General features: G+C 41.2%; 1 protein-coding gene and 1 pseudogene across 3 annotated transcripts in view; one reads left to right on the top strand and one right to left on the bottom strand.

The window, feature by feature from the left end:
- Positions 1-22322, top strand: part of CDK8 (cyclin dependent kinase 8) — an 85873-nt gene that overhangs the window by 37302 nt on the left and 26249 nt on the right. For all 3 annotated transcript variants that reach the window (XM_025046950.1, XM_015590371.2, XM_015590373.2), the window contains 3 exons: positions 2396-2471; positions 11557-11667; positions 15707-15847. In XM_025046950.1, coding sequence (XP_024902718.1) covers positions 2396-2471; positions 11557-11667; positions 15707-15847 — 328 coding nt within the window. Of the gene's footprint in view, positions 1-2395; positions 2472-11556; positions 11668-15706; positions 15848-22322 lie in introns of those variants that run through there.
- On the bottom strand, positions 8038-8153 carry LOC112480181 (annotated as a pseudogene).

The raw sequence follows: 22322 nt of genomic DNA, 5'->3' as shown, positions 1-22322 counted from the left end.
TCCCGTGAGCCCTTTACACACTCGTGTCTCGTCTGTCTTAAGAAACAATCCTTCCCCTTGTGTGTTACTGCGGCCGCCGCCCGATTTTCTCCCCTGCGAAGGTTCCCGGCACTGACCGTCCCGTTCACTTCTGCCCCGTTCACTGCTCAGCCTCGCGCGGTGCAGACGGTGCCTCTGCGTCACCGCAGCTGCGTCGGCCTCGGCCACTCTGCGCTTGTCACTTCTTCGTGGCGACGTTCAGTGGCCTCGTCTCAGTCTGCCCTCCGCTAGACCTCTGCACCTTTTATGCCCTTTCCTTCGCGCCCTTCCTGAAAACCTTCTTCTCGCCGACCCTTCTCTTTGGAGTCATCTACTCTCATGGCTTCGATGGCTGTGTATGTGCTGATTAGAGGAGATCGGTGTCTTCAGCTTTCTCCAGACACATTTCTTTAGACATGTTTATGCAGCTCGTCATCCCCACTGACGCGTCTCACGGGCCCCGACGCTCAGCCCTCACAGAGCAGCGAATGATGTCAGTGACCTGTCGCCCGGGGCGGCACCCGACAGCTTCGACGCCTCTCTCTTCCCCAACCCCAGGGCTCAGTCCCCAGGCGCTTCTGGCTCTTCCTCTCCGTGGCCTGCTCTCTGCAGCGGCCACCGTCCCCGCTCCCCGGACCGATTCTCACACCGTCGGCTTTTCAGTGGCCTCTCTGTCTCTGGGCCCACTGCTCCCCGCAAGCATTCAAGAGGCAGCCAAAGAGAATGTCCCCTCGCCAAATGTAATCGATAGTCTCTTATTAAAAAATCTTCAATGGAGCACTTCCTGTTGTTTCTGGAGTAAAAAGACTTTTATGTTCTGGCTTCCAGTTTCGTCCTCAGCCTCGTCTCCAGGTGTTGACTCTGTTTCTTCCTCAGATGCTTTTCTCTCACTTCAATGGCCTTCACGCTGTTTCCCCTCACACACACATACACACACACACACACAGACACACACAGACACACAGACACACACAGACACTTAGACATAGACACACACACAGACACATACACATAGACAGACAGACACACACACAAAGACACTGACAGACACACAGACACACACACACACACAGAGACACACACACAGACACACAGACACAGACAGACACACACAGATACACACACAGACACACACACATAGACACACACACAGACACACAGACAGACACACACAGAGACACAGACACACACAGACAGATACACACACACAGACACACAGACACACACACACAGATAGGCAGACACACAGACACACACACAGACACACACACACACAGACATAGACAGACACACACAGAGACACACACACAGACACTCAGACACACACACACACACACACACTCAACAAACTGCCTGGGAACCCCTCAGTGGGTCCCTTTCAGAGGCTCTGCAAGGTCAACAGTGTTTCCATGACAGCGCTGTGATATTATTTGCTTTTTTTTCGCTCTGGTTCTCATGAGTGGTAGATTTTTTCAAAGATGGCATAATGCGATGATACCTTTGCTCCGGTAGCTGACGGACATGTGCTTTTATGTTGTTTCTGGGCTCCCATTTTAAAATCTGAATCGGGTAAATACTGACGCACAGAGCTCTTCAGCGTTTTCAGTAATAGCCACGAGAGCGCAGGGGTCCCGAGCCCAGAGTTTGAGAACTGCTGATAGGCCTCAGTCATCAGCCGGTGTTTCTTTTGAGAAGTCCTCGGTCGGGTCCTCCCCCAGTCACTTTTGGGTCACCTTCTCCGTGGTCACCTATCACGCTACTTACCCCGTTGTATCGCGGTAGCTTAGTTACCTGTCTTTCTAGGCCTGTAGACACAGAAAGCTTAGAAGAGGAGCTCTCGTCTCCCCCGCTCCTGGCACAGGCCCGGGCCCATAGTGAGTGCTCGGTGAACACTTGTCGCCTGAATCTCTTGGAAGGCATTCAGGGTCACGGGGACTATAACGTGTCTTAAATGGTAACCGTTTTGTACTTTAGCGATGCGTTCGTTTCTGCATTGTTTGCATTCACTGACACGTGGACGGGTTTTAGGAAGCAGGCCATGTGTGCACGCACACGTGCACACGGAGAGGACGCGTGTGCATGTTGGAGCAGAGAGAGCCCGTGCCGGGGGTCAGGCGCTCTGCTTCGGGGTCCCCGTCTCTGCAGACGGCCGCGGGGCCCAGGACAAGTCTCTTTATTCCTCCGGCTCTAACTTCCCTCGTGAAACTGCGGGATCCCACGAGATTATCTAAAACGTGTTTCCTGGATTGCAGTCTGAGAATGTGTATGCGAGGTGTCGAATGTATACTAAATATGTGATTTGTATTTATTTATAGTTTATTAAGAATGAACATAAATTTAGCTTTATCTGTGTATTAAAATAACTTTGTTTTTACAGGAAAGATGATAAAGACTATGCTTTAAAACAAATAGAAGGAACCGGGATCTCTATGTCGGCATGTAGAGAAATAGCAGTAAGTGAAGCTCTTTTTATCATCATTATTATCAACTGACTTAAGAGTGTCAACTATGTAGATCTCTTGATTTGTCACGTATACACATAGCTGAAAGTTAATCAATATTTTTTTGTATCACTAGCCGTAGAAAAATACTTGTTTTTCAAAGAGAAGTAAAGGTAGCATTTGGATCTAGCAAAAATTTCTATAAAAATTCATTTATTTGGGATTGAGTCCATTTCAGTTGTTTATATAAATATATGTTTTTTCCAATAAATGTCATTAAATAATTAAAGGTTCAGTTATTATTTCATCAAGTGCAATGAAAGTGGTATGATAGTTTAGATAAAGTTAAAATTTCTATTTTAATGAGATGAGATGAATGTTGTTACTTATATGAACATAAATGAATCTGTGTTATTTGATTTTAATTGTATCCACCTGTTTATTTTAATATGTGAATGTATGCCTTTTTCTTCTGGACACGTACCTAGTTTTACATGTGGTATTAGAATCTAATTTTTTATTTAAAGAAAAATAGTCTTCATGTTAATTCATTACCAAATAATTATTCGTACAGTTAAACTGAGGGTTACTCCCATGCGATTTTTTAAATCTATGTGTCCAAATTTGTCTTTTCTGGCTTTGAACAGAATATCCTAGAATAATTATTATGGTCTTCGCTTTTGGTGATTTCAGCCCTTCTAGCTACAACTAGGCTCTCGTGATCTGGAGATATTAATTTAGATAATTTTACTGATTCAACAGATTCTATACCACAGAGTTTTCAACTAACAGTTGTTTATTGTGTGTCATGTTGATGAGAACTAGACTAGGTAAAAGTAAAGAAGCAGAACAGATCGGGATCCCAGGCCTTAAGTATTTACATGCTGATAAGGAAAGAGGCTTATAAATTTTATAACAACAGTGAGCCAGCCTCTATGATAGAAGCGCATAGAGAATGTCAGAAGGGTGTACACCTAAGCTGGGGAATCAAGGAGGGTTCCAGGTTTTGGAGGACAGGTAAGAATACCAGCAGGAGAGAACAGTAGGGGCGAGATAGAGGCCATTCGTAACCAAAGGCATGCATGTCGGAAAGCGTATTTCATTTACTCGATGAACCTTTTATACCCGTGAATCTTGAGGCAGCGTATCCGTACATTAACTGTCAACCCTTCAGCATCTACTATACTGTATATTCTAGTTAGTTTTAAAGAATTAAACCCACGGAACTGTGGTAAATGGCGTCAGACGTCACGATAGTGATTACTTTCAGGAGGGACAGGGAAAGGCAAGACAGGGAGGCAGAGCAGTCTGCAGAATGCTTGCTTGGGTCTGGTTGTCTGGATTGAGTATGTGAAAACTCACTGAGCTGTGCACTCATGGGTCATGCTTTTAAAAACAAACAAAACTGTGCCTTTACGAACAGACACTCTGTACGTTTATATTGATAACTGTAAATGCAGTTTAAGCACAAAAAGGAATAGGAGAGCTTATTTTTAATGTACTTGATGGTGGTTCTTCAACCTGAGGTGAACAGAAATTTTTAATTTTGATGAAGTCTAATTTACGAATTTTATCCTTTTTATGACTTTTTGTGTGTGTATCTGAAGAAATCTATCGACCCATTTGTTGTCGAAGATGTTTCTCTGCATTTTCTTCTAAAAACGTTGTTTTAGCTTGACTTTTTAGCCTTGATTACATTTTGTTCATAGGATGATGTGGGGTTTGAGGCTGTCCACTCATCCCTTATGAATGCACAATCGTTGTAGCATAGTTTTTTGAAAAGATTCTTCCCCATTGAATTCCTTTGGCACCTTCGTAAAACACTAAATGGCTTTGTAAGCGTGGGACTGTTTCTGGGCTTTAGTGCGTTCCACTGATCTCTGTCTATTCTTAACGCCAACACCAGATTTCTCGGGAGTTACATACAGCAAGACTTGAAGCAAGGCGGTATCAGGCCACCATCTTTATTCTTGTTTCTGCATCGTTTGAGCTATTTTAGGTCCTTCGCATTATTATGTAAAATTTTTAATCAGCTAGCCAATTTCTAATTCTAAAAAATGCCTAATGGGGTTACGGTTTGGATCAGTTCAGAGAGAATTGACATCTTAATAATTCTGAAACGTCCACGCCATGAATCTAGTCTGTTTTTAAGGTTCTCCTTCATTATAACTCTCACTGGTTTTATAGTTTTTAGCATAGAGGTTTCACACACCTTTCGTTAAATTCATTCCTAAGCACTTCATGGTTTCTGACCCTCGTACATGGAATGATTTAAAATTTTTTATTTTCCATTCATTTGCTTCTGTAATCAGAAATAGCATTGATTTTTTTTTTTTTTGATATTGTACATCATGTAAATAATATATATCTAAGTTCACTGGTTGGTTTTTGGCGATATCTTGGGCTTTTCTACATAAGTAATTATGTAATCTGGGAATAAAAATAGTTTTCCTCCTTTCCGTCTTTATGCTTTTAATTTTTTTCTTTCCTTATTGCGCTGGCCGGGGCCTTTCGTACAGTGCTGAGTAGAGGTGAGCGCGGACATCTTGACCTGCCCCCGTCTCGGAGGAAAGTGTTCTCAGGAACTAAAAACGCTGGCTGTAGGGTTTTTATAGATACCATCAGTTAGGCTTAGTTTGTTTCCTTCTATTTTTTTCATAAATGGTATCGAATTTTAGCAAATGCTTTTTGTGTTGCTAAGGAGCTTTAGGTGTATGAGTTCGAAGGATGTTAGTCTATAATTATCTTCTTATAACGCCTTTGCCTTTGGTATCAAGGTCGGGCTGTCCTCACGAAACAAGTTAGACAGCATTTCTTCATCCTCTGTTTCCTGAGGGTTTCTGTGTGATTGATAGTTATTCTTCCTTAAATGTTTGATATTATTTACCAACCAGCATTATTTTCTTAATAGAGGTAGAGCTGTCAGATTTTATATTTCATCTTGTGTTTGATGAGTTGTATTTTTATGTAAAAATATTTGTCCCTTTCATTTAAGCTATTGACTGTATTAGCACAATGTTGTCCATAATAGTCCCTTATTATCTGTTCACATGTGTAGCTTCTGTAATGGTGTCCCTATTTCATTACGGTTTTGGTAATTTCTGTTTTCTGTCCATATCAATGGTTTCTGCTCTTTATTATTTCTTTCTTTATACTTATTTTTGGCTTACATTTCTTTCGTATTTTTTTAAGGTGAGACCTTAGGTCATTGGTTTTTAAACTATTGTAAGCAATGAAAACTATAAATTTCCATTTAAGTGGTGTTTTCTTTGCCTGCCACAAATTTCATTGTATTTTTATTGTCATTTAGTATAAAACACTTAAAATTTCCATTGTGATTTTTTTCTTTTATTCATGGATTATTTAGAAATGTATCGTTTAAATTTTAAATATATGAGGCTTTCTGGATAATTCATTATTGTTGATTACTAATTTATTTTCATTGCGGTCAGAGAAAAGCGATCCTACATTTTAGAGAAACACACCAAAATACTTAGAGGTGAAATCGTATGAGGTCTGGGATTTACTTCAGAATAATCCAGGATAGGTGGGAAGAGTGGGGATGAACCTAGATAAAATGAGATGTGCCGTGAGTGGATAATGACATATGGGCGTTTGTTTTACTATTCCATATACTTTTGAAAAAATTTCTATAGTAAAAAAATGAAAAGAAAAAAAACCTTCGTCTCCTTTAGCAAGTCTTAGCACACCCCCCTTCCATTTGTGAAATCTTCCTCCGCGATCTCATTTCCCACCACTCACCTCCATTATTCTCACACGACCTGTACCCAGTGCATTTTTTGCGTAACACTTGTTATAAGTTATAGTTAGCGGGCGTTTCTCTTTATGTGTGTTTATCTTCTCTTTATTGCCCCTGCCCCCATACACTGTGACACATTTCTTCAGCAGTGTGTGCTGGGTCTCACACAGTGTTTGCTCAGTAAATAGGTGTAAAGGGAATGGGGGGAAGGAAAGAACTCGGAGAATTTCTACCAAAGTCGAGGGCATTGCACAGCTTTATCCTCACTGTATTGTAAGCGGCTTGGTTTGTATTTCCAGAATTTCCTGTGAGCTAGAATGCCTTAACTTACTGGTTTTCTGAGTGTGCTTCAGAGGGCCTTTGGTATTTCAAGAGGCCGCCTGGTACTTGGGAAGAGGAGGCTGGGGGGCAGAGGCGAAGCTCCAGACGCGTTTCTAAAGCTCGCATCTACTCTAACCAAAGTACTTCAGTTTTTAAAAAAATCAATTTGCAAGAATTTGACCAAAATAAAGGTTCCAGAGCTTTTAAAAAATTGAAATAAATTCCAGAATAATTTCCATTATGCTTTTACAGTATTTGACCAAAATAAAGGTTCCAGAGCTTTTAAAAAATTGAAATAAATTCCAGAATAATTTTTATTATGCTTTTACAGTAATTTTAACTCAGCTGTCTTACTTATGGCATAAATTTAGAATTCGTAATTTTTGCTTTGTTCTGAAATTTTCGATATTAGAAATCACTGTCCTTTTGAGACGATTTGAGTTTTCTTACCTATTATCTCACTGTTGTCAGTGGTATTTATTGACAAGGTATAGTTTTAAATATTTATTTTTTAATTTGTACTTTGAAAGTTCAGATTAAGTGTGATTTTTTTTTATGGCCCAATTGGAATGAATTAAGTTTATGATGAATGATGTATTAAACCATTTTTATTTATTTTCGGCAGCGATCTTAGTGCCGAGGAAATTACAAGATTTTATTCTTGGAGAATTAGAAAAGTTTAGGTGGCGTCTGTGACGGAAACCATTGCATCAATGTACTTAAGCCTTTCCTTTAAATTTTTTTTAACACAAAATCTTCAGAGAGGCCAAAAAACTTATAAAATGTTAAGAAACAGGCACCTGTCTGCTACGGCTTCTGTTTGCAGTGATGACATCAGATAAGAAAACCATGGGAACCTCCCACAGTGTCAGAGCAGCCACCTCCCGGGGTCGCATTGGCTGCTGAGACGCTGGCCGGCTAGAACACCTGAGCTCAGATCCTGGCTTTACCTCTCATCTCTCTTGGAGGACGCAAAGCAAGTTACTTCATTTCCCTGTTTTAGTTTCCTCATCTGTGAAATAGGAATCATAACAGTATCTCATCGGGTTATGGTGAGGAGCTTTGTGCATAATTCATTTATTTATATATCGGCCAGATACTTAAAGAATGCCTACCAGGTAGGTGCCAGGCAGTGTGCTAGAAGCTAGCGGTGCACTAGCGAGCGGGGCACTGCCTGCCAGTGTCCAGGGTACAACCTCGCAGGTATTTAGAGCATCTGACATCTGTGTTTGGCTTTAACGAGAACTCGTCTCCTAGGGTACAAGGTCTTAGGAGGTATTGGTGTTAGCCATAGAATACTGGCTTTGTATTTTATTTTATTTATTTTATTTTATTTTATTTTTATTTTACCATTTGTGGATTCCTCTTTTGGAGATTAGGCAGACCCCACTTCAACCTCGGTTTCCACGAGATTTTTTTTAGGCGAGGCAACCCTTGGTTGACCTCACAGATCACAAGGACCTTGTCAGCTTACAATCCCTTATGTTTTATTTTTTGCGCCTACAGCACCTGGTCTTCCTAGGTGGTCTCCCATCCAAGTACTGCCCAGGCTGGACCCTACTTAGCTTCCGAGATCAGACATCGGGTTTGTTCAGGGCAGCATGGCCATAGACTGGCTTTGTATTTTAAAAGTGCATTGATTGTAAAGGCGTTTAAATCCTGATTCTAACCATTACCTAGGAATGTGACCTTGAGCAAATTCTTTAACCCATTTACACCATTATTTCCTCATTTGTGAAGCAGAAGTATAGTAGTTGCCCTTTATCCACGGGGGACATGTCCCCCCGTGGGTGCCTAAGCTGCGGGCAGCACCGAACCCTGTCTGTTATACACTAGAGCCTTAAACAGCATGGTCTTGGAGGCTCCGACCCCAGCACAGTCGACGATCCGAGTCTAACTTCTGACTCCCCAAAAACCTAACTACTGTCAGCCCACTGTTGACCGGAAGCCTTACCTGACAGTCAGTCGATTCGCACATATTTTATATATTACATGTATTATATACTAGATTCTTACAGTAAAGTAAGCTGGAGAAAAGAAAATCTTATTAAGAATCACAAGGAAGAGAAAATAATTTACAGTATTTATTGAAAAAGAATCCATGTTCAAACCTGTGTTGTTCAAGGGTCAGCTGTGTTGTGTTTTTTCCTGTACGTACATACCTGTGATAAAGTTCACTTTTTAAGTGAGGCACAGTAAGAGATTAACAATAGCTAATAATACGGTAGAACCATTATAACAATATACTGCAATAAAAGCTATGTGGATGGCTTTGGGGCTATTATGAAATAAAATAAGGGTGACTTGAACACAAGCACTGCGATACCACGACAGTCGGTCTGATGCCCGAGAAGGTGACTAAGTGACTGCTGGGTTGGGAACGTATACAGTGCGGACGCTCTGGACGAAGCAGGACACAAGACTTCATTCATCACACTACTCAGAATGGTGTGTGACTGAAAACATCAGTTATTTCTGGAATTTTCCATTTAATATTTTCAGATTATGGTAACTGAGACCGTGGAAAGTGAAACCACGGATAAGCGGGGGACTGCTGCAATACAAATGCTTCACGGGGTCAGTCACGATTAACTGAGATAATGAGATGATGCATGTCGTATGCTTCCTCGGCAGCCAGAATCGCTTAATGAGATGGTTGCTGCTTTTAAATTTTTTTTTTTTTTTTAATACAGGAGCTAAATCTCATCTTGGAGGTAAAATTGAGACGATAGCTAAGAATAGCTTTATATGTAGGTTTCTAAGAATTGGAGAGAACTTTTGCCAAAGCCTTGGAGTTTGTTATCATTTCTACCCTGCCATTTTCCCGAAAGGACTCGAAATTAGCTGCCCAGCTGAGCAGTGCGTTCCGGGCGTGAGCTCACCGAGGAAGCACTAACCCAGAACCGAGACGAGCGTACCACGAGGTCTGACTCCTTCAGCCAGCGGGTGATCCCGGGTGACCCCGAGGTCTCAGCTTTCCCCGTCAGATGCTTTGCCCTGTTTGTTAATCAGGAAGTGGACAGTTCTAGACACTGGCCTTTAGGTTTCTGAGGATTTATACATGATATCTTAAGTCTCATACATTTGAAATGATGTTCTAAAAGCAGAAATATATAACTTGGATTTAATCTTGCTCCTGAATAAAATAAGTACCACTTTCTAGACAATAATCGTTAATACACGTAACTTAATACTTATTCCAATTACAGTCTTGTCTTTGCTGAATTCGTGTCAGAGACCCTAAGATATCATTAACGTTCCATTCACATGGATTCCCTTTTCGGCGGCAGTGTTCTCATAAAAGGTATTGGAGTTGTAAGTTCTAAGACCTCGACTTTCACTCCCATGGCCTTCATTTATTTGGGACGCATTTGGAAGGCAGTATGTGAGTTAGTTTTAACTGATAAAAACATAATATCGAGTCTCCTAAGAAGTTTTTCTCATCATCGTCGCTGTCATTTTGTTTTTGCTTGGTAGGTGGGGGTGGGTGCTTTTTAACTGAGAGGTTATTAAATGGAGATAAGAGATTTTAAATAGAACAATGTCCTCCGAGGAGATGAGAAAGGTTAAACTTATGAAAACATGTTCTACTCAGATGCTTCTGTCTGTATAAGTTCTTTATTATTTTATGGAAAAGATGACAAAATTTTAATCAACTTTACCATATAATGTAAATGCCTGAAAAACTAGGTACTGTATCTCACAGAGATGTGTTTTCAAATGTTGCAATTCATTTTTAAAAGAATTACAAACTAAAGATTTGCTCTAAGTTCAGTTGTTTTGTGATATCAAAACATAGACAACTAGCAGAATGGGGGAAAGTATTTGTAAATCATATATCTGACAAGGGATTAATATCTAGACTATATAAAGAATTACAACTCAACAACAATCAAAAAAAAAATCTAATTCATAAACGGGGAAAGGACTTGAACAGACATTTCGCCAAAGAAAACACATACATGACCAATAAGCAGATGAAAAGATGCTCAACATCATTCATCATTAGGGAGATGCAAAACCACAGTGAGTTACTACTTCATACCTATTAGGATGTGGCTGCTAAAAAAACAGGACAGTAAGTGCAGGTGAGGCTGTCCAGAGGCGGGGACCCTGGAGCACTGACTGGGGATGGGAGTGAGAACTGGCCCCGGGGCTGCGGAAACCAGTTCGGTGGCTCCTCGGAAAGTTAAAGAATTATCACGTGATCCAGCAGTCCCGCTTCTAGGTTTATCCCCAAAGAGTCGAAAGCAGGGGATCAGGTACCCACCTCTCTGCCGATGGTCATAGCACTGTTATTCACAGTAGCCAAGACGTGGCGACAACTCACATTCATCAGCACATGAATGGACAAACAAAATGTGTGCATATATGTGATGAACCGTGTTCAACTGGAAAAAAGAAAGAAATTCTGACGCACGCTACAACATGGAGAAGCCTTCGGGGCCTTATGCTAAGTGCAGTAAGCCAGACACAAACGGAGTTACTGAGATACCTACAAAGGGCAAGTTCATGGAAACCGAAAGTAGAATAGAGATTAGCGAGGGCTGAGGGACCGAGGGAAATGGAGACTTATTGTTTAATGGATACAAAGATTTTATTTAGGATCATGAAAATGTCCTAACGGATAGCGGTGATGGTTGCACAGTGTCGTGAGGGTACTTAATATTAGTGGATTGGACACTTAAAATTGTTAAAATGGTAATCTTTCTGTTATATGTATTTTACCACAATAAAACATTAAAACAACATTAGAAAGCAACTGAACAATAACAAGATAAACAGATTTATTTTATTATGTTTTTTCAGTATCTTTTCCCCCACAGATTTTTCCTTATTTATTAAAGAAACACCTGTATAGACATATGAAAATTGTATAGGCACTTACTAGAATTTTAGGATAGAAAATTACTAGAGTTGAAGATTGAGTCTGTATAGTCTTTGAATTACAAATGATTGGATTTTTTAAAACATTTTTATGGCAGAGATTTTTAATGGGTCTCCTTTGTTTTGCAGCTACTCCGAGAGCTCAAGCATCCAAATGTCATCTCTCTCCAAAAGGTGTTTCTGTCTCACGCCGATCGGAAAGTGTGGCTTCTGTTTGACTATGCGGAACATGACCTCTGGGTAAGGTGAATTGCGGGGCGACACACAGCCACCGGTTTCTGTCAGGGGTAGGAAGAGGGACGAAAAGCAATTTTAGGAGCTACTCTTACTGTGAGATTTACAATTGTTGAGTAAAAGTAACCTCGTGGAATGTGCTCGATGGATCACCAAGGCTAGAGTATTTTGCTTTGTATTACTTACTACTTTTCGATCTTATCAGTTGGACCTTTCGGACATATTACAGAAAACAGTAGACTCTGACGAGTATACACTCTTCAGTATTGTTGCCTAACTATCAGTTTTTGATAAAACCAAAAAAATTAACCGTAATAACTATCTTGTTATAAAATTGAAAAGCAGCATATTTCCTTTCATTCTGTAATGTAAAGGGATACGAAGTGAGAAGGTGCTCTCCTCATGCAGGGAGACAAGTATGTCATATTTGGAAGACTGGACAGATCTAGTAGTTCTGTTATTTGTCATGTGACATTAGGCAAGTCTCTTAATGGCTTTAAAGCTCTAGTTCCCCCCTCTGTAAAATGTAATCCTTTTGCTGCCTTTTTTATAGGGTTTTTCTGAAGAGCAACTTCGTATTCGAAAGCTTTACAAACTAGGTGTACTATTCAGATGTAGGAAACTCTTAATCATTTGTTGAATGTCGTTCACGGCCGACGCTCAGTGCTCTGATGTATTCTTATTTTCCTCAGCAGAAATGGGACACTGTGCTTACTTGAGTCGGGCAAGCTGTGTAGAGAGAGCTCTGCTCACAGTGCGATCGGGGCACACAGAGATGTGGCTCTTAGTTGTTCTGTGTTCGTCCAACCCATAATGTGAATGTTTTCAGATGCCGAGACTCAGCTAAATGTTTGAAGATTCTCAAAGTCAAGTAATTACAGTTTATCAGTTTAATATAATGAACGAAGGATGCTATTTCGATAAAAATTATTATAAATAAGAATTTAAGTTCATTTTGTCTAAATAGCTGAAATACAGGCCACTGCCTCAGTATTTCGAATTTACTAAGGAGGTCGTTTTTAAAAAATTGGTATTTATAAAAGTCTTGAGTGAACTAGAAATTTACTCCCTTGTTAAATTTAATGGTTAGCTTTTTCAAAAATCTAAAATGCCATCTTGGGGAATAAGACTTTCTGATTTCTGTAATGAAAATCTATAACAGAATAGTCAAAATAATTTTGAAACATATAAAACTTATATCCTGATCGGTAGTAAACACAGATTACCGTTTAAAAAACAGAACAAGTAAATAAAACCCAATGTTACATTAATTCATTAACGACTACTTCACTAATGTAAACTATGCCTTTTCTGATATTTAATAATTAATAAGGTCTTTAAATACTACGTTTTGCATACTAGCCTATGTTTACTAGATTAGCATGGCTGTGCATTTTATGAGATAAAAGAGAAGATATATATACCAATATTCAAGGAATTATAATATCCTGGCTCAGTTTCGGAGATCTTCAAAATAATTTACATTTTCATTCAGCTGTAGTTCGTAATTACAAATACAAAATTCTGAAATAAAACTAACACAAATTCCAGTAAAACCGGAATTCACCTTCAAAAATAGCAAAATAGTTTCAAACTCTTCTGCTAATTTCCAGCATTAGCCTCATTTACATAATTTAAACTTTAACAGATTTCAGATATGGAAGCTTATTGAGTTTCATTATACTTTCAGATTTATAAGAAGTAGCCTCGCTCTATTTGTAGATACCTATTTTCCATAACTAAATGTGATTTGATTCAAACTGTTTTTGTAAGTTGTCTGGAAAGAATTGTTTCAAACAGAAAATAGACACATGAAATTTTCTCTTTGTTTTATTGTCCACGGTCCAGGCTGGTTGTAAATATTCTTTCATTGTTAGCTTCTGTTCTTTTAAAAGAAATCTGATCAAATCAAATTGGGATTCTTTTAATAAAAATTCATTAAATCAAGTGGCCAATATCAAATTGAACCCTGACCATGCTCAAGCCTAACATGAAATCAAATTATATAATCCAAATGTGTGAGAAAATTTCCAGGTTGGTTTATAAAGACAATTTGTAGTAAAACATATTCGAGCATAGGAGATAATTGTAGTTGGGGGATAACTTCATAAACTATGGAAATGTCGAACCGCTGTACTGTATACCTGAAACTAACCTAAACTAAAATAAGATAAAATAAATGTGATTTCTCACAGGCTGGTATGTAGCACTGCATTTTACCTGTATGTATAATAATTACACTTTTGCAAATTATGCAGCACGTAATTGTTGCCAGATGCATATAAATATCAACACTGGCTTTTTCATGATCCTGTTAGCAATACCCACTTAAGCCATATAAGTACTATTAATGTTCGTTTTAATGCAAACTAAATGATAATTCAGCTTACTCCTTTATCCACTTTATTTCCTCATTTTAACTAGAATATTGAAATGAGTTAGCTGGGCTGTTAGGTGCCAGAGGACAACCAAAACAGTTGTGGTAAAGAGTCGTTTTAAAAAAAATCACTTAGGTGTTGATGAAATTTTATGATATGCATACCACGTATTTGTTCCATAGCCCCAGAATACAAATGAAGATAAAAAAAAATGTCCCCACTGTAGTTTTCTGTAGTTTTACACTTTTGGTAAAAAAGTAACTCGTAATAAATACCCTAATGAAAGCGTCAGCTGAAGAAACGCGGGTGGCATCGGTTGGTTACTTTACTTCCCCTGCGTGTTCCTTTCTGTCATTCTTACTCTGGCAGGTTTTACGTTCTTAAAAAATGATCTACTTTAATTTATTTTTACTATGCTCTGAGAGCCGCTAGCTCTTCTTAAGGCGAACAGTCTGGATTGTCACATCATTTCTTAGGATAGGTGACAAAGAATTCTAGATTATTAAGAGTGACCGTAGCTATATTTTGTTTGCCTGCTCTTAAATAAATTCACCTTCAAAAATAAGACTGAAAAGTGACCGAGAAGAAAATTGAAATGCTGAATGCTGCTAATAAAATATCGATTAATTATACTCCATATGTGCCGACTGATACACTTTACCTTCCCACCAGCTGGTCTTTGCTGTATATTCTTTCTTTGGAAAGTAAAACTCTTTCACTAATCACTACTTATTCCTTATCCATGTTCTGCTCTCTATATAATAAGAAAATAGGAAGTAAAAACGTTAACTATCTATCTCAATCTCGTTTTAAAATTATGCTCACTAATTGCAAGAGCACACTTGATGTTCACACACAGATACTGGTCAGGAATCTACTTTTGTGCGTGTAAGATGCCAAGCGTATGCGGGCGTCCGACCTCTACATTTTCTTGCAGTTTAAAAGTGGTTTAATTAAAACGAAAAAACCTGTCGAGAGAGTTTGAAACATTGGATCTTGTTTCTGTTGAGGTACATTTATTCGTAAAGTAGTTTTTCTGTTTTCGGATATCGTGTTTTACTGGATGTCCGACAACATTATACCTACGAAGCTGTGATGGATGGCTTTTTTGAAAACCTGAACCTTTCGCATTTCTAAATATTTCCAGTGTGAGCCGGTCATTTCCACGTTATTTCTTTGTGCTTGTGCGTATTTCCTCGTTTGTTTTCTTCATAACCCATCCGTCATAGGCGCCACATCCACGCTGTCAGCCAGCCAGCAGTGTCTCTTGAAATTGGCTCTTTTTAATTTAATCACTACAGAATAAAAATGATTGTGTTTCTGGCAGAAAATTTTCTACCAGATAAACGGGTTACATAGACTCTAAAAGTAATTTTTACTTACACTTTAAAAATAAAATCACATTATCTTTCTACTTCTCTGTTATAATCACTTATTTTCTAGTCACCAGCACGTGCTTATTAGGAAATGCAGTTTAGCTCTAGTTATTAGGAAATTTTTAAGTTGTTTCTGTTTTTCAGCAGAATGTGTCATTACGTTTTCCGCATATTCGGGAATCCCCGAGTATTTCTTTTTCTGATGGGAAAACGTTATGCATCAAATCATCTTTCCGTCTTGTCTTTTTTAAGCTTCTGGTGACGTTTGGTTTCGTTTTTCTTTTCCTTCAGCACATAATCAAGTTCCACAGAGCTTCTAAGGCGAACAAGAAGCCGGTTCAGCTCCCGCGGGGCATGGTGAAGTCGCTGCTGTACCAGATCCTGGACGGGATCCACTACCTGCACGCGAACTGGGTGCTGCACAGGGACCTGGTGAGTCCGCGCCTGGTGGCTTCAGCTGGAAGGCCGCGTTGTTGGCCGGGTGGCCTCCCGCTCGGCCCTGGCTGTCACCTGGTGGGGGGCCGGCAGCGCCTGGCCTCGAGCTTTCCTGCCGTGCGTCCTGGCTCCTCCGAGGGACAGTAGCCGAGGGACAGTGGCCGTTGTCGGCCCAGGAGGTGAGGGAGCGCTCGTGTGTCCCCCCAGTTCTCGTTGTCCTGAGTCTGGAAGTCACGGGGTCGCTTTGCATTGGTGATCCGACACCAGGCAGACTCCAGAGACGGGTATGTTTAAGGATAACTGAGTCACCTGTCAGAAGAGCTGTCACCGCACCAGGCGGCCGGGTCCTGCGGCCGGAAGCCATCGGTGGTCGTGGTCGGGCGTGTTACTGGGAAGTCACACCGTGTTAAGGCATGTGCAGTTTTAAGAACTAAAACTTCACAAATTGGCTTTTTAAGTTTTCTTCTACGTGGCAGAATCGTTCGCGCCCTTTCTTTACGCATCTAGCACGAGGTCACTCATTAAGTCGTGCACCGTTCATTAAATCTTCACAGATCTAAGTGACCGCAACGTCACAGTCCCCTTTCCTGCTGCATGATCACGGTGCGTGTGTGTCCTCTTTGGGACGGGAGGGACTGTAGGAAGGTTCATAGCGCCTTCGTGTCGAACAGTCTCGAACACGAGACTGGGAGCGATGACCCGGCCCGGCCCGGGGGTGCACAGAACGCCCTGCGGACTCGGATGGGGCCACCCGCCTCGTACAGCGGCTTCCTGGGCTGCTCTGCACCTGACGCCTCTGCTCTCTGGCCACCGGATCAGACGTCCGCTGTCGCGGCTTCTAGTGCCCTCATCCGTCTTCAGTCTCCTCGGAGTGCGTGTGACGGCGGCTGTGTCATCTCCAGCTCTCAGACCCAGAAAGCGTTGCGCCGAGCACCGATAGCACTTCAGAAATTTGTTGCAAGAACTTTTTTCCTTGTGCAGACTCTGCGTTCATTAGAACTAAAATATTTTATTGACACACGGCGGATTCACAGAACGTGAGACATTCTTTGGCTCTCGATGAAGCTGAAAATTTCAGCTCTTTCGGGTGGAATCAACTCAGGGAAAAACTATTACTACTTCGAGCCACAGACTTTTTTTATGATCTCTGAAAGAAAATCTGGGCTTTTTCCTCATAGAGCTAATGATATTAAGAAAATGCCGTATTTTTTTTTTATCACAAATTATTTTTTTAATTGAAATGTGTATGTTTATTACATGAAAACAAACTGATTTTTAAACCAGTATTTAAATTTTTAAGTCGCTGTATCATGTACTTACACCACTTAGTAGTTACTGCAGCAGCGAAGACGCCGAGGAAGTCTGATTTCTTTTACCTCTTCTGGGGAGCGCATTGTGTCGCTGTAGCTTAAAGTCTCTCTGACATAGGGTCGTGTGGAACAGGTCGCTTCAGCTGTCTCCGTGAGCTCTGTACCAAGCGTTGGGGACGGCGGGAGCCGCGCCCCCGGGGGCAGGCAGCAGACGGACGCGCTGTCCCTGGATGATTTTAAAACATTAGTGAAACAGACTAAAAGGAGTCGCTTTTTATTGTCGCCATATGCTGGCGACGCTGAACAGTATCGGTGACGAATATTTCTGTTCACCGAGGCGCCCCAGCCGCACTCCCCTGTGCCCTGCTGTGCTGTCTGTTCAGCGGTCTCTGTGTCCCAAATAACTTCCCGGCTGTGAGGTGTCTTGTGGCTGCTGCCACCCCCTTTGACCTCCCTGTCCAAGTGCGATTGCCTCCGCTGTGCGTGACTGGGTAGAGCCCTCTCTGAGCGTCCGAGCCCCCTGTGCGTGGCGGGCACGCAGAGGCCCGCTGAACCCGTGTGTCGTGAAGGCGAGGACCCCCGCCCGTACCTGGGCCCCACTGGCTCCGCGCCCGCCTCCTCAACGCGCTTCAGTTCCTGGAGGAAAGATTCATTTCCATGTTCTTAAAAATGTGCCTACCTTCCTGCCGAACGAAAATTAAATTTTGGAGTTTTGATCTCTAATTTTCACCTATAGCTACATGGGATGTTAATATGTATAGTAATACAGTATTTCCTCTCACGAATACTCTTCAGAAGCTGTATGACGTGACTTTTTATACCCTTCTCAAATATTTCTTATTTACAGATGCAATATTTACCCTATAAGAACAAGTAAAATTAATGGTTAATTATAGTCTTTGCTCCATTTCAGTCACGTTTAGATGAAATGTGACAAAATAGACCTCATGCTATGAATTGAACCAGTTTGTTGAGTAGATGACTTGCCACAAGAGACTTCACACTCAGTCGGATAGTTGGCACAGACTCTCTAAAAACGCTGTTTTAGTAATACCCCAAAAATGTTCCTGAAGCTTTCGTTTAATAAAGTTGACTTTCTTGTTGACAGAAATACTGGGTTGAGATGGCAGAGTTATGAAGTTTTTTATTTGATATGTGAAATTGAGCTTTAATAATTAATAATCTTATATAGTAAATAAAGATTAATTTTGTCACTATTAATCATCACATAGCCCTAATTGGGGTCTGTCATCCTTGGTGGGAAATACAGATTTAGTAATCGTGGAACCCTTGTTGGGCTGAACAGGCTAATAAGTGCATATGTACGGATGTCTTAAGAAAAATGAGTCAGAAAGGAAACGCACACGATACTTATTTTTGCGAGATAATTTAAGAATCCAAACCAAACTTTTTAGGTGTAGAACATTAAAATATCTCTGTGTAAGTTGGTTTGCTTATGCGCTCAGTCCGTTAGCTGTAAGCAGAGGTGAGTAAAGGTGTGTGTGCTGAGTTAGCCTTATCTTTCCTTTGACTGCTCTCTATCTCTCTTCCTTTTTCCTTCTCTCCTTGGGAAGCGAAAACGGTTTGATCTGCAGTCCATAGTCCATTTCTGCCCTTACCGCCTGCATCAGTCAGGGTTCTCCAGAGAAGCAGAACGTGACTTATGTTGAAGAATCTCCTCAGACAGTTACAGAGACTTGGCCAGTCCAGGGCCTGCAGGCGGGTGAGCAGGCTGGAGATCTGGGGACGAGCCGCAGGCCGTCGGCTGGCAGAAATCCTCCTGCTCATGGGGGAGCAGTCTTTGTTCTAGCGAGGGCTTCAACTGCTTGGGCGAGGCCCACCACACTCTGTAGGCTAAGCTGCTCTACTCAGTGTCCACCAGGGGAAATGATAATCTTCTCTAAAAACTGCTTCACAGAAACATCCAGAATAACGTTGGACCAAGTATCTGGGTACCGTGGCACAGCCAAGCTGATACGTAAAATGACCATCCTGTACAAATGGGGCACAAGTCGAAGTAATGTGAGAGAAGATATTTCAGGGCTTCCCCCCGCCCCCAAATTACCTGTTTATAAGAAGAGAGGAATGTTGAGTTAAAGATGATTAAGAATTTTTACCTGGTCTTATAGAGGAACTGAGTGTGAAGTCGTAATGATAACTTCAAATAAAGATAGATTTAGGTGACTGGATTAAGAATTGGTTTGAAGTCTGTTAGGCTGATTGGGTTGAGTTGGGTGGTTTTTCTGAGCTCAGTCAAATAAAGACATGAGGCACACAAATCTTATTCGGTACTTTTTGTGTAGGAACCAGGGTTCGATCGGGCAAACCTTGGTGTCCGAACTCTTCTCCGAGAAGGCAGGCCTCCCACGCTGAGTGAAAGCACATGGTCAAGGACACGCAGAGTTCTCTGTTGTGACCATTTCGAGGACATCCAGCCAATCCACTCACTTGTCTATCTGGCCTCTTTCAGTAGGACTGATTATCTTCCATAACACTTTCTAAATTTAGGAATGGTTTTCTTGTACAGTTTGTAAAAAATTAAAAATTTGGAAAACACCGTCAAATATCCACGCATCCCAGTGTTCGCGAACTGGCGTGAAGACCGATGTTGGGCTTGGCCTGTCCCCTTTTCTCCGTCCATCTCAGTCCTGACGCTCATTTCTCAGCCAACCCAGAGCCTGGCCCTGGCTTGGACCTCCCCCCGCCCTCCTCTCCAGCTTTTGACATTCCGTTCATCCTTTAAAGCTCCAGCCCTGCTGCCTCGTAATACCCTGTCCCCACCATCACCCTGGCCGGAAAAGAGAACGTTTACACCTAAAACCCTTGAGTTGCTTTAAACTGCCCATCGCAGTGGACTGGTTGGGGAGTATGTTCTCTATCTGACGAGAAGCTCTTGAGAGCAAAGAGTGTGACTTAGTATGTGTTCGTATCCCTCCCGATGCCCAGCAAAACATACGGCATGCATATATACACAGTATTGCTTATATTTGCCGAATGAATGAACTAGTTCATTTATGCCAAAAGCAAAGTGGCTTCCACAGCCACTCTCCGTCGGTTATTTCTGATGTCACCCGATGCTTCTCCATGTCTGTTTTCTTTTCTGCCGTCCTCGTATCTCCGCTGCGATGCGCTGCAGTGGAACAGGACACAGGCTTTCCATTCGCGCTACATCATAGCTCCTTGGCAGCCTCCGTTTTTACCTAAAAGAATTCAGCTCTTACTGGTCACTCCAGAGACCATTCAGCTAATGACAACGATCTGTCTCTCTCTCTCATCACACTCTTCCTCCACCCAGTATCTTCGTTCCACACAGTGAATGAAACCTGTTTTTGACCCTTTGCTTGTTTATTCTGATGTTCTGTCCCTGTGTCATTTTTCCAGTTTTTTTTTTTCTTCAAACTTAAAGTTAGAACATTTCCATCATAGTTCATTTACATCCGCTTTTTCCCATAGGCATCTAAGCTCCTTCTGTGCTGCTTTAATCGGAGATGGGGGGCAGTGTGCCTACCTTTCCCCAGCACGCCAGCTGCTCTGAGCTTGCGGCCCTTGAATTCCACTCATACGCGACATCTAGCCGACCCGTTTATTCCTAATCACAATGTCAATCATTTCTAGCCAACGGTGGTTCGTTTTTAATTTTCACGTGCGCTCAGTATTGGCTGAATTTTATGCTTTTGGTTGAAAATATTCGTGCAGCCATATCAGACAGACTGTAGAAATAGTCTACACTTAGACTCAATCTCTAAGTTTTAAAGACTTGGGCTTTTGACATATTTTCTAAGGAACTTAATAGAAAGTAGAGTAGAGTAGTGGTTAATATGACTGGCCTGTTTTGCCATTAATTTTTGTCGGGTGTGTATCGAGTTCTCATATGGTCACTAATGTGTTCTACTTTAAAAAAATCTGATATCCAAAATGCTATTCTAATTATTAGTCGAGCGGTTTTATAGTGGTAGTTATCGTGGACCTGCCAGGCCCATAGGGTTGTGCTTTTGCCCTGTTGCATTAAGTGGAGAATAATATTAAATGAGGCACACTATAACCTTTCATTCTATTGTTTTCATTCAAGAATTACCAGGCCGTGTGTGTTTTGTAGTGGCGCAGCCCTCCGCTAGTTGTTCGCTCCTTCCCTAAACCAGTTCAGAAGCGTTTTTTATGCCGTGGTACATGTCTGCGGAGATTGCCTTTGGGCATATCCCAGTGGGGCTGTCCTGCTGTGACTAGTACCTGATGCGAGGTAGCCCAGGGGGCCACTGCTGAACGTATTTAGAAGATGCTGGAGCCATTTCAAAGCTTTAATCTGACTTATTTTCTTAAAAATCTGATAGCGCCATTGCCCTGCTGTTTACTTTAATTGTACCTGGTGGCTTGCAGTCACTCGGTGGAGCTTTAGCTGACCTTGGCGGAGGTTTCCCAGCAACCTAAATTAAATAAGTTCAAACTGTCAGAGTGAGCCTTCGACTAAAATTCAGTTTCATAGGGCTTACTTTACCAGGGCATGTTATTTTATATAGATGGAGCAAGGTGAATTGTTGGGATATTTTGGATCTGATTCTTTTTATTTGAAAGATCGCCTCGTTTATTAGGTTTACTTACTAATACCAGTGTTTCCTTGTGATTATATGATTTGTTCGTTGGAGGTGCATTTTCTTATTGTCCACTGAACTCCACCGCCAGTAAATGGAGAACTTGAGACGTGAAGAGCGTAAGTGACTGGACTCTGGTTACTTGAGAATGCTAACAAAGCGGGGCCGATGGAGTTAGGGGTCTTCCTCTCGGTTAGTGAGCTTTAAGTTGCATATTGTAAGCCATAGTGTGTCAGAAATCACACAACATGAGCCTGTTTATTTATTTATTTAATCATTTATTTATTTATTGCGGGAATATCAGAGTGCATTGTATGTGTTAAGGGTAATTATTGTTTTATGAAACTTCTGTCTAGTGATATATGTTTACATGTGCTTTGGTCACGTAATATTAAATGACTTTCTTCCTATGAGCTGTGTTCAAAAAGGCTGGAGAGGCACCACACTAGACTGTTTCCCAGAAGGTTTTGATATGGTTAGGAAAAGAAAATATGAAGGAAAAAACAGTCACATCTTTAGAAAATACTTAGTATTTTAAGAACTTGAATGCTTTATGCAACCTTCGTGACGTTGATT

This window comes from Pteropus alecto, unplaced genomic scaffold, assembly GCF_000325575.1.
Source record: "Pteropus alecto unplaced genomic scaffold, ASM32557v1 scaffold80, whole genome shotgun sequence".
Classification (NCBI taxonomy): Eukaryota; Metazoa; Chordata; class Mammalia; order Chiroptera; family Pteropodidae; genus Pteropus; species Pteropus alecto.
This window is presented reverse-complemented; position numbering and strand designations above follow the sequence as displayed.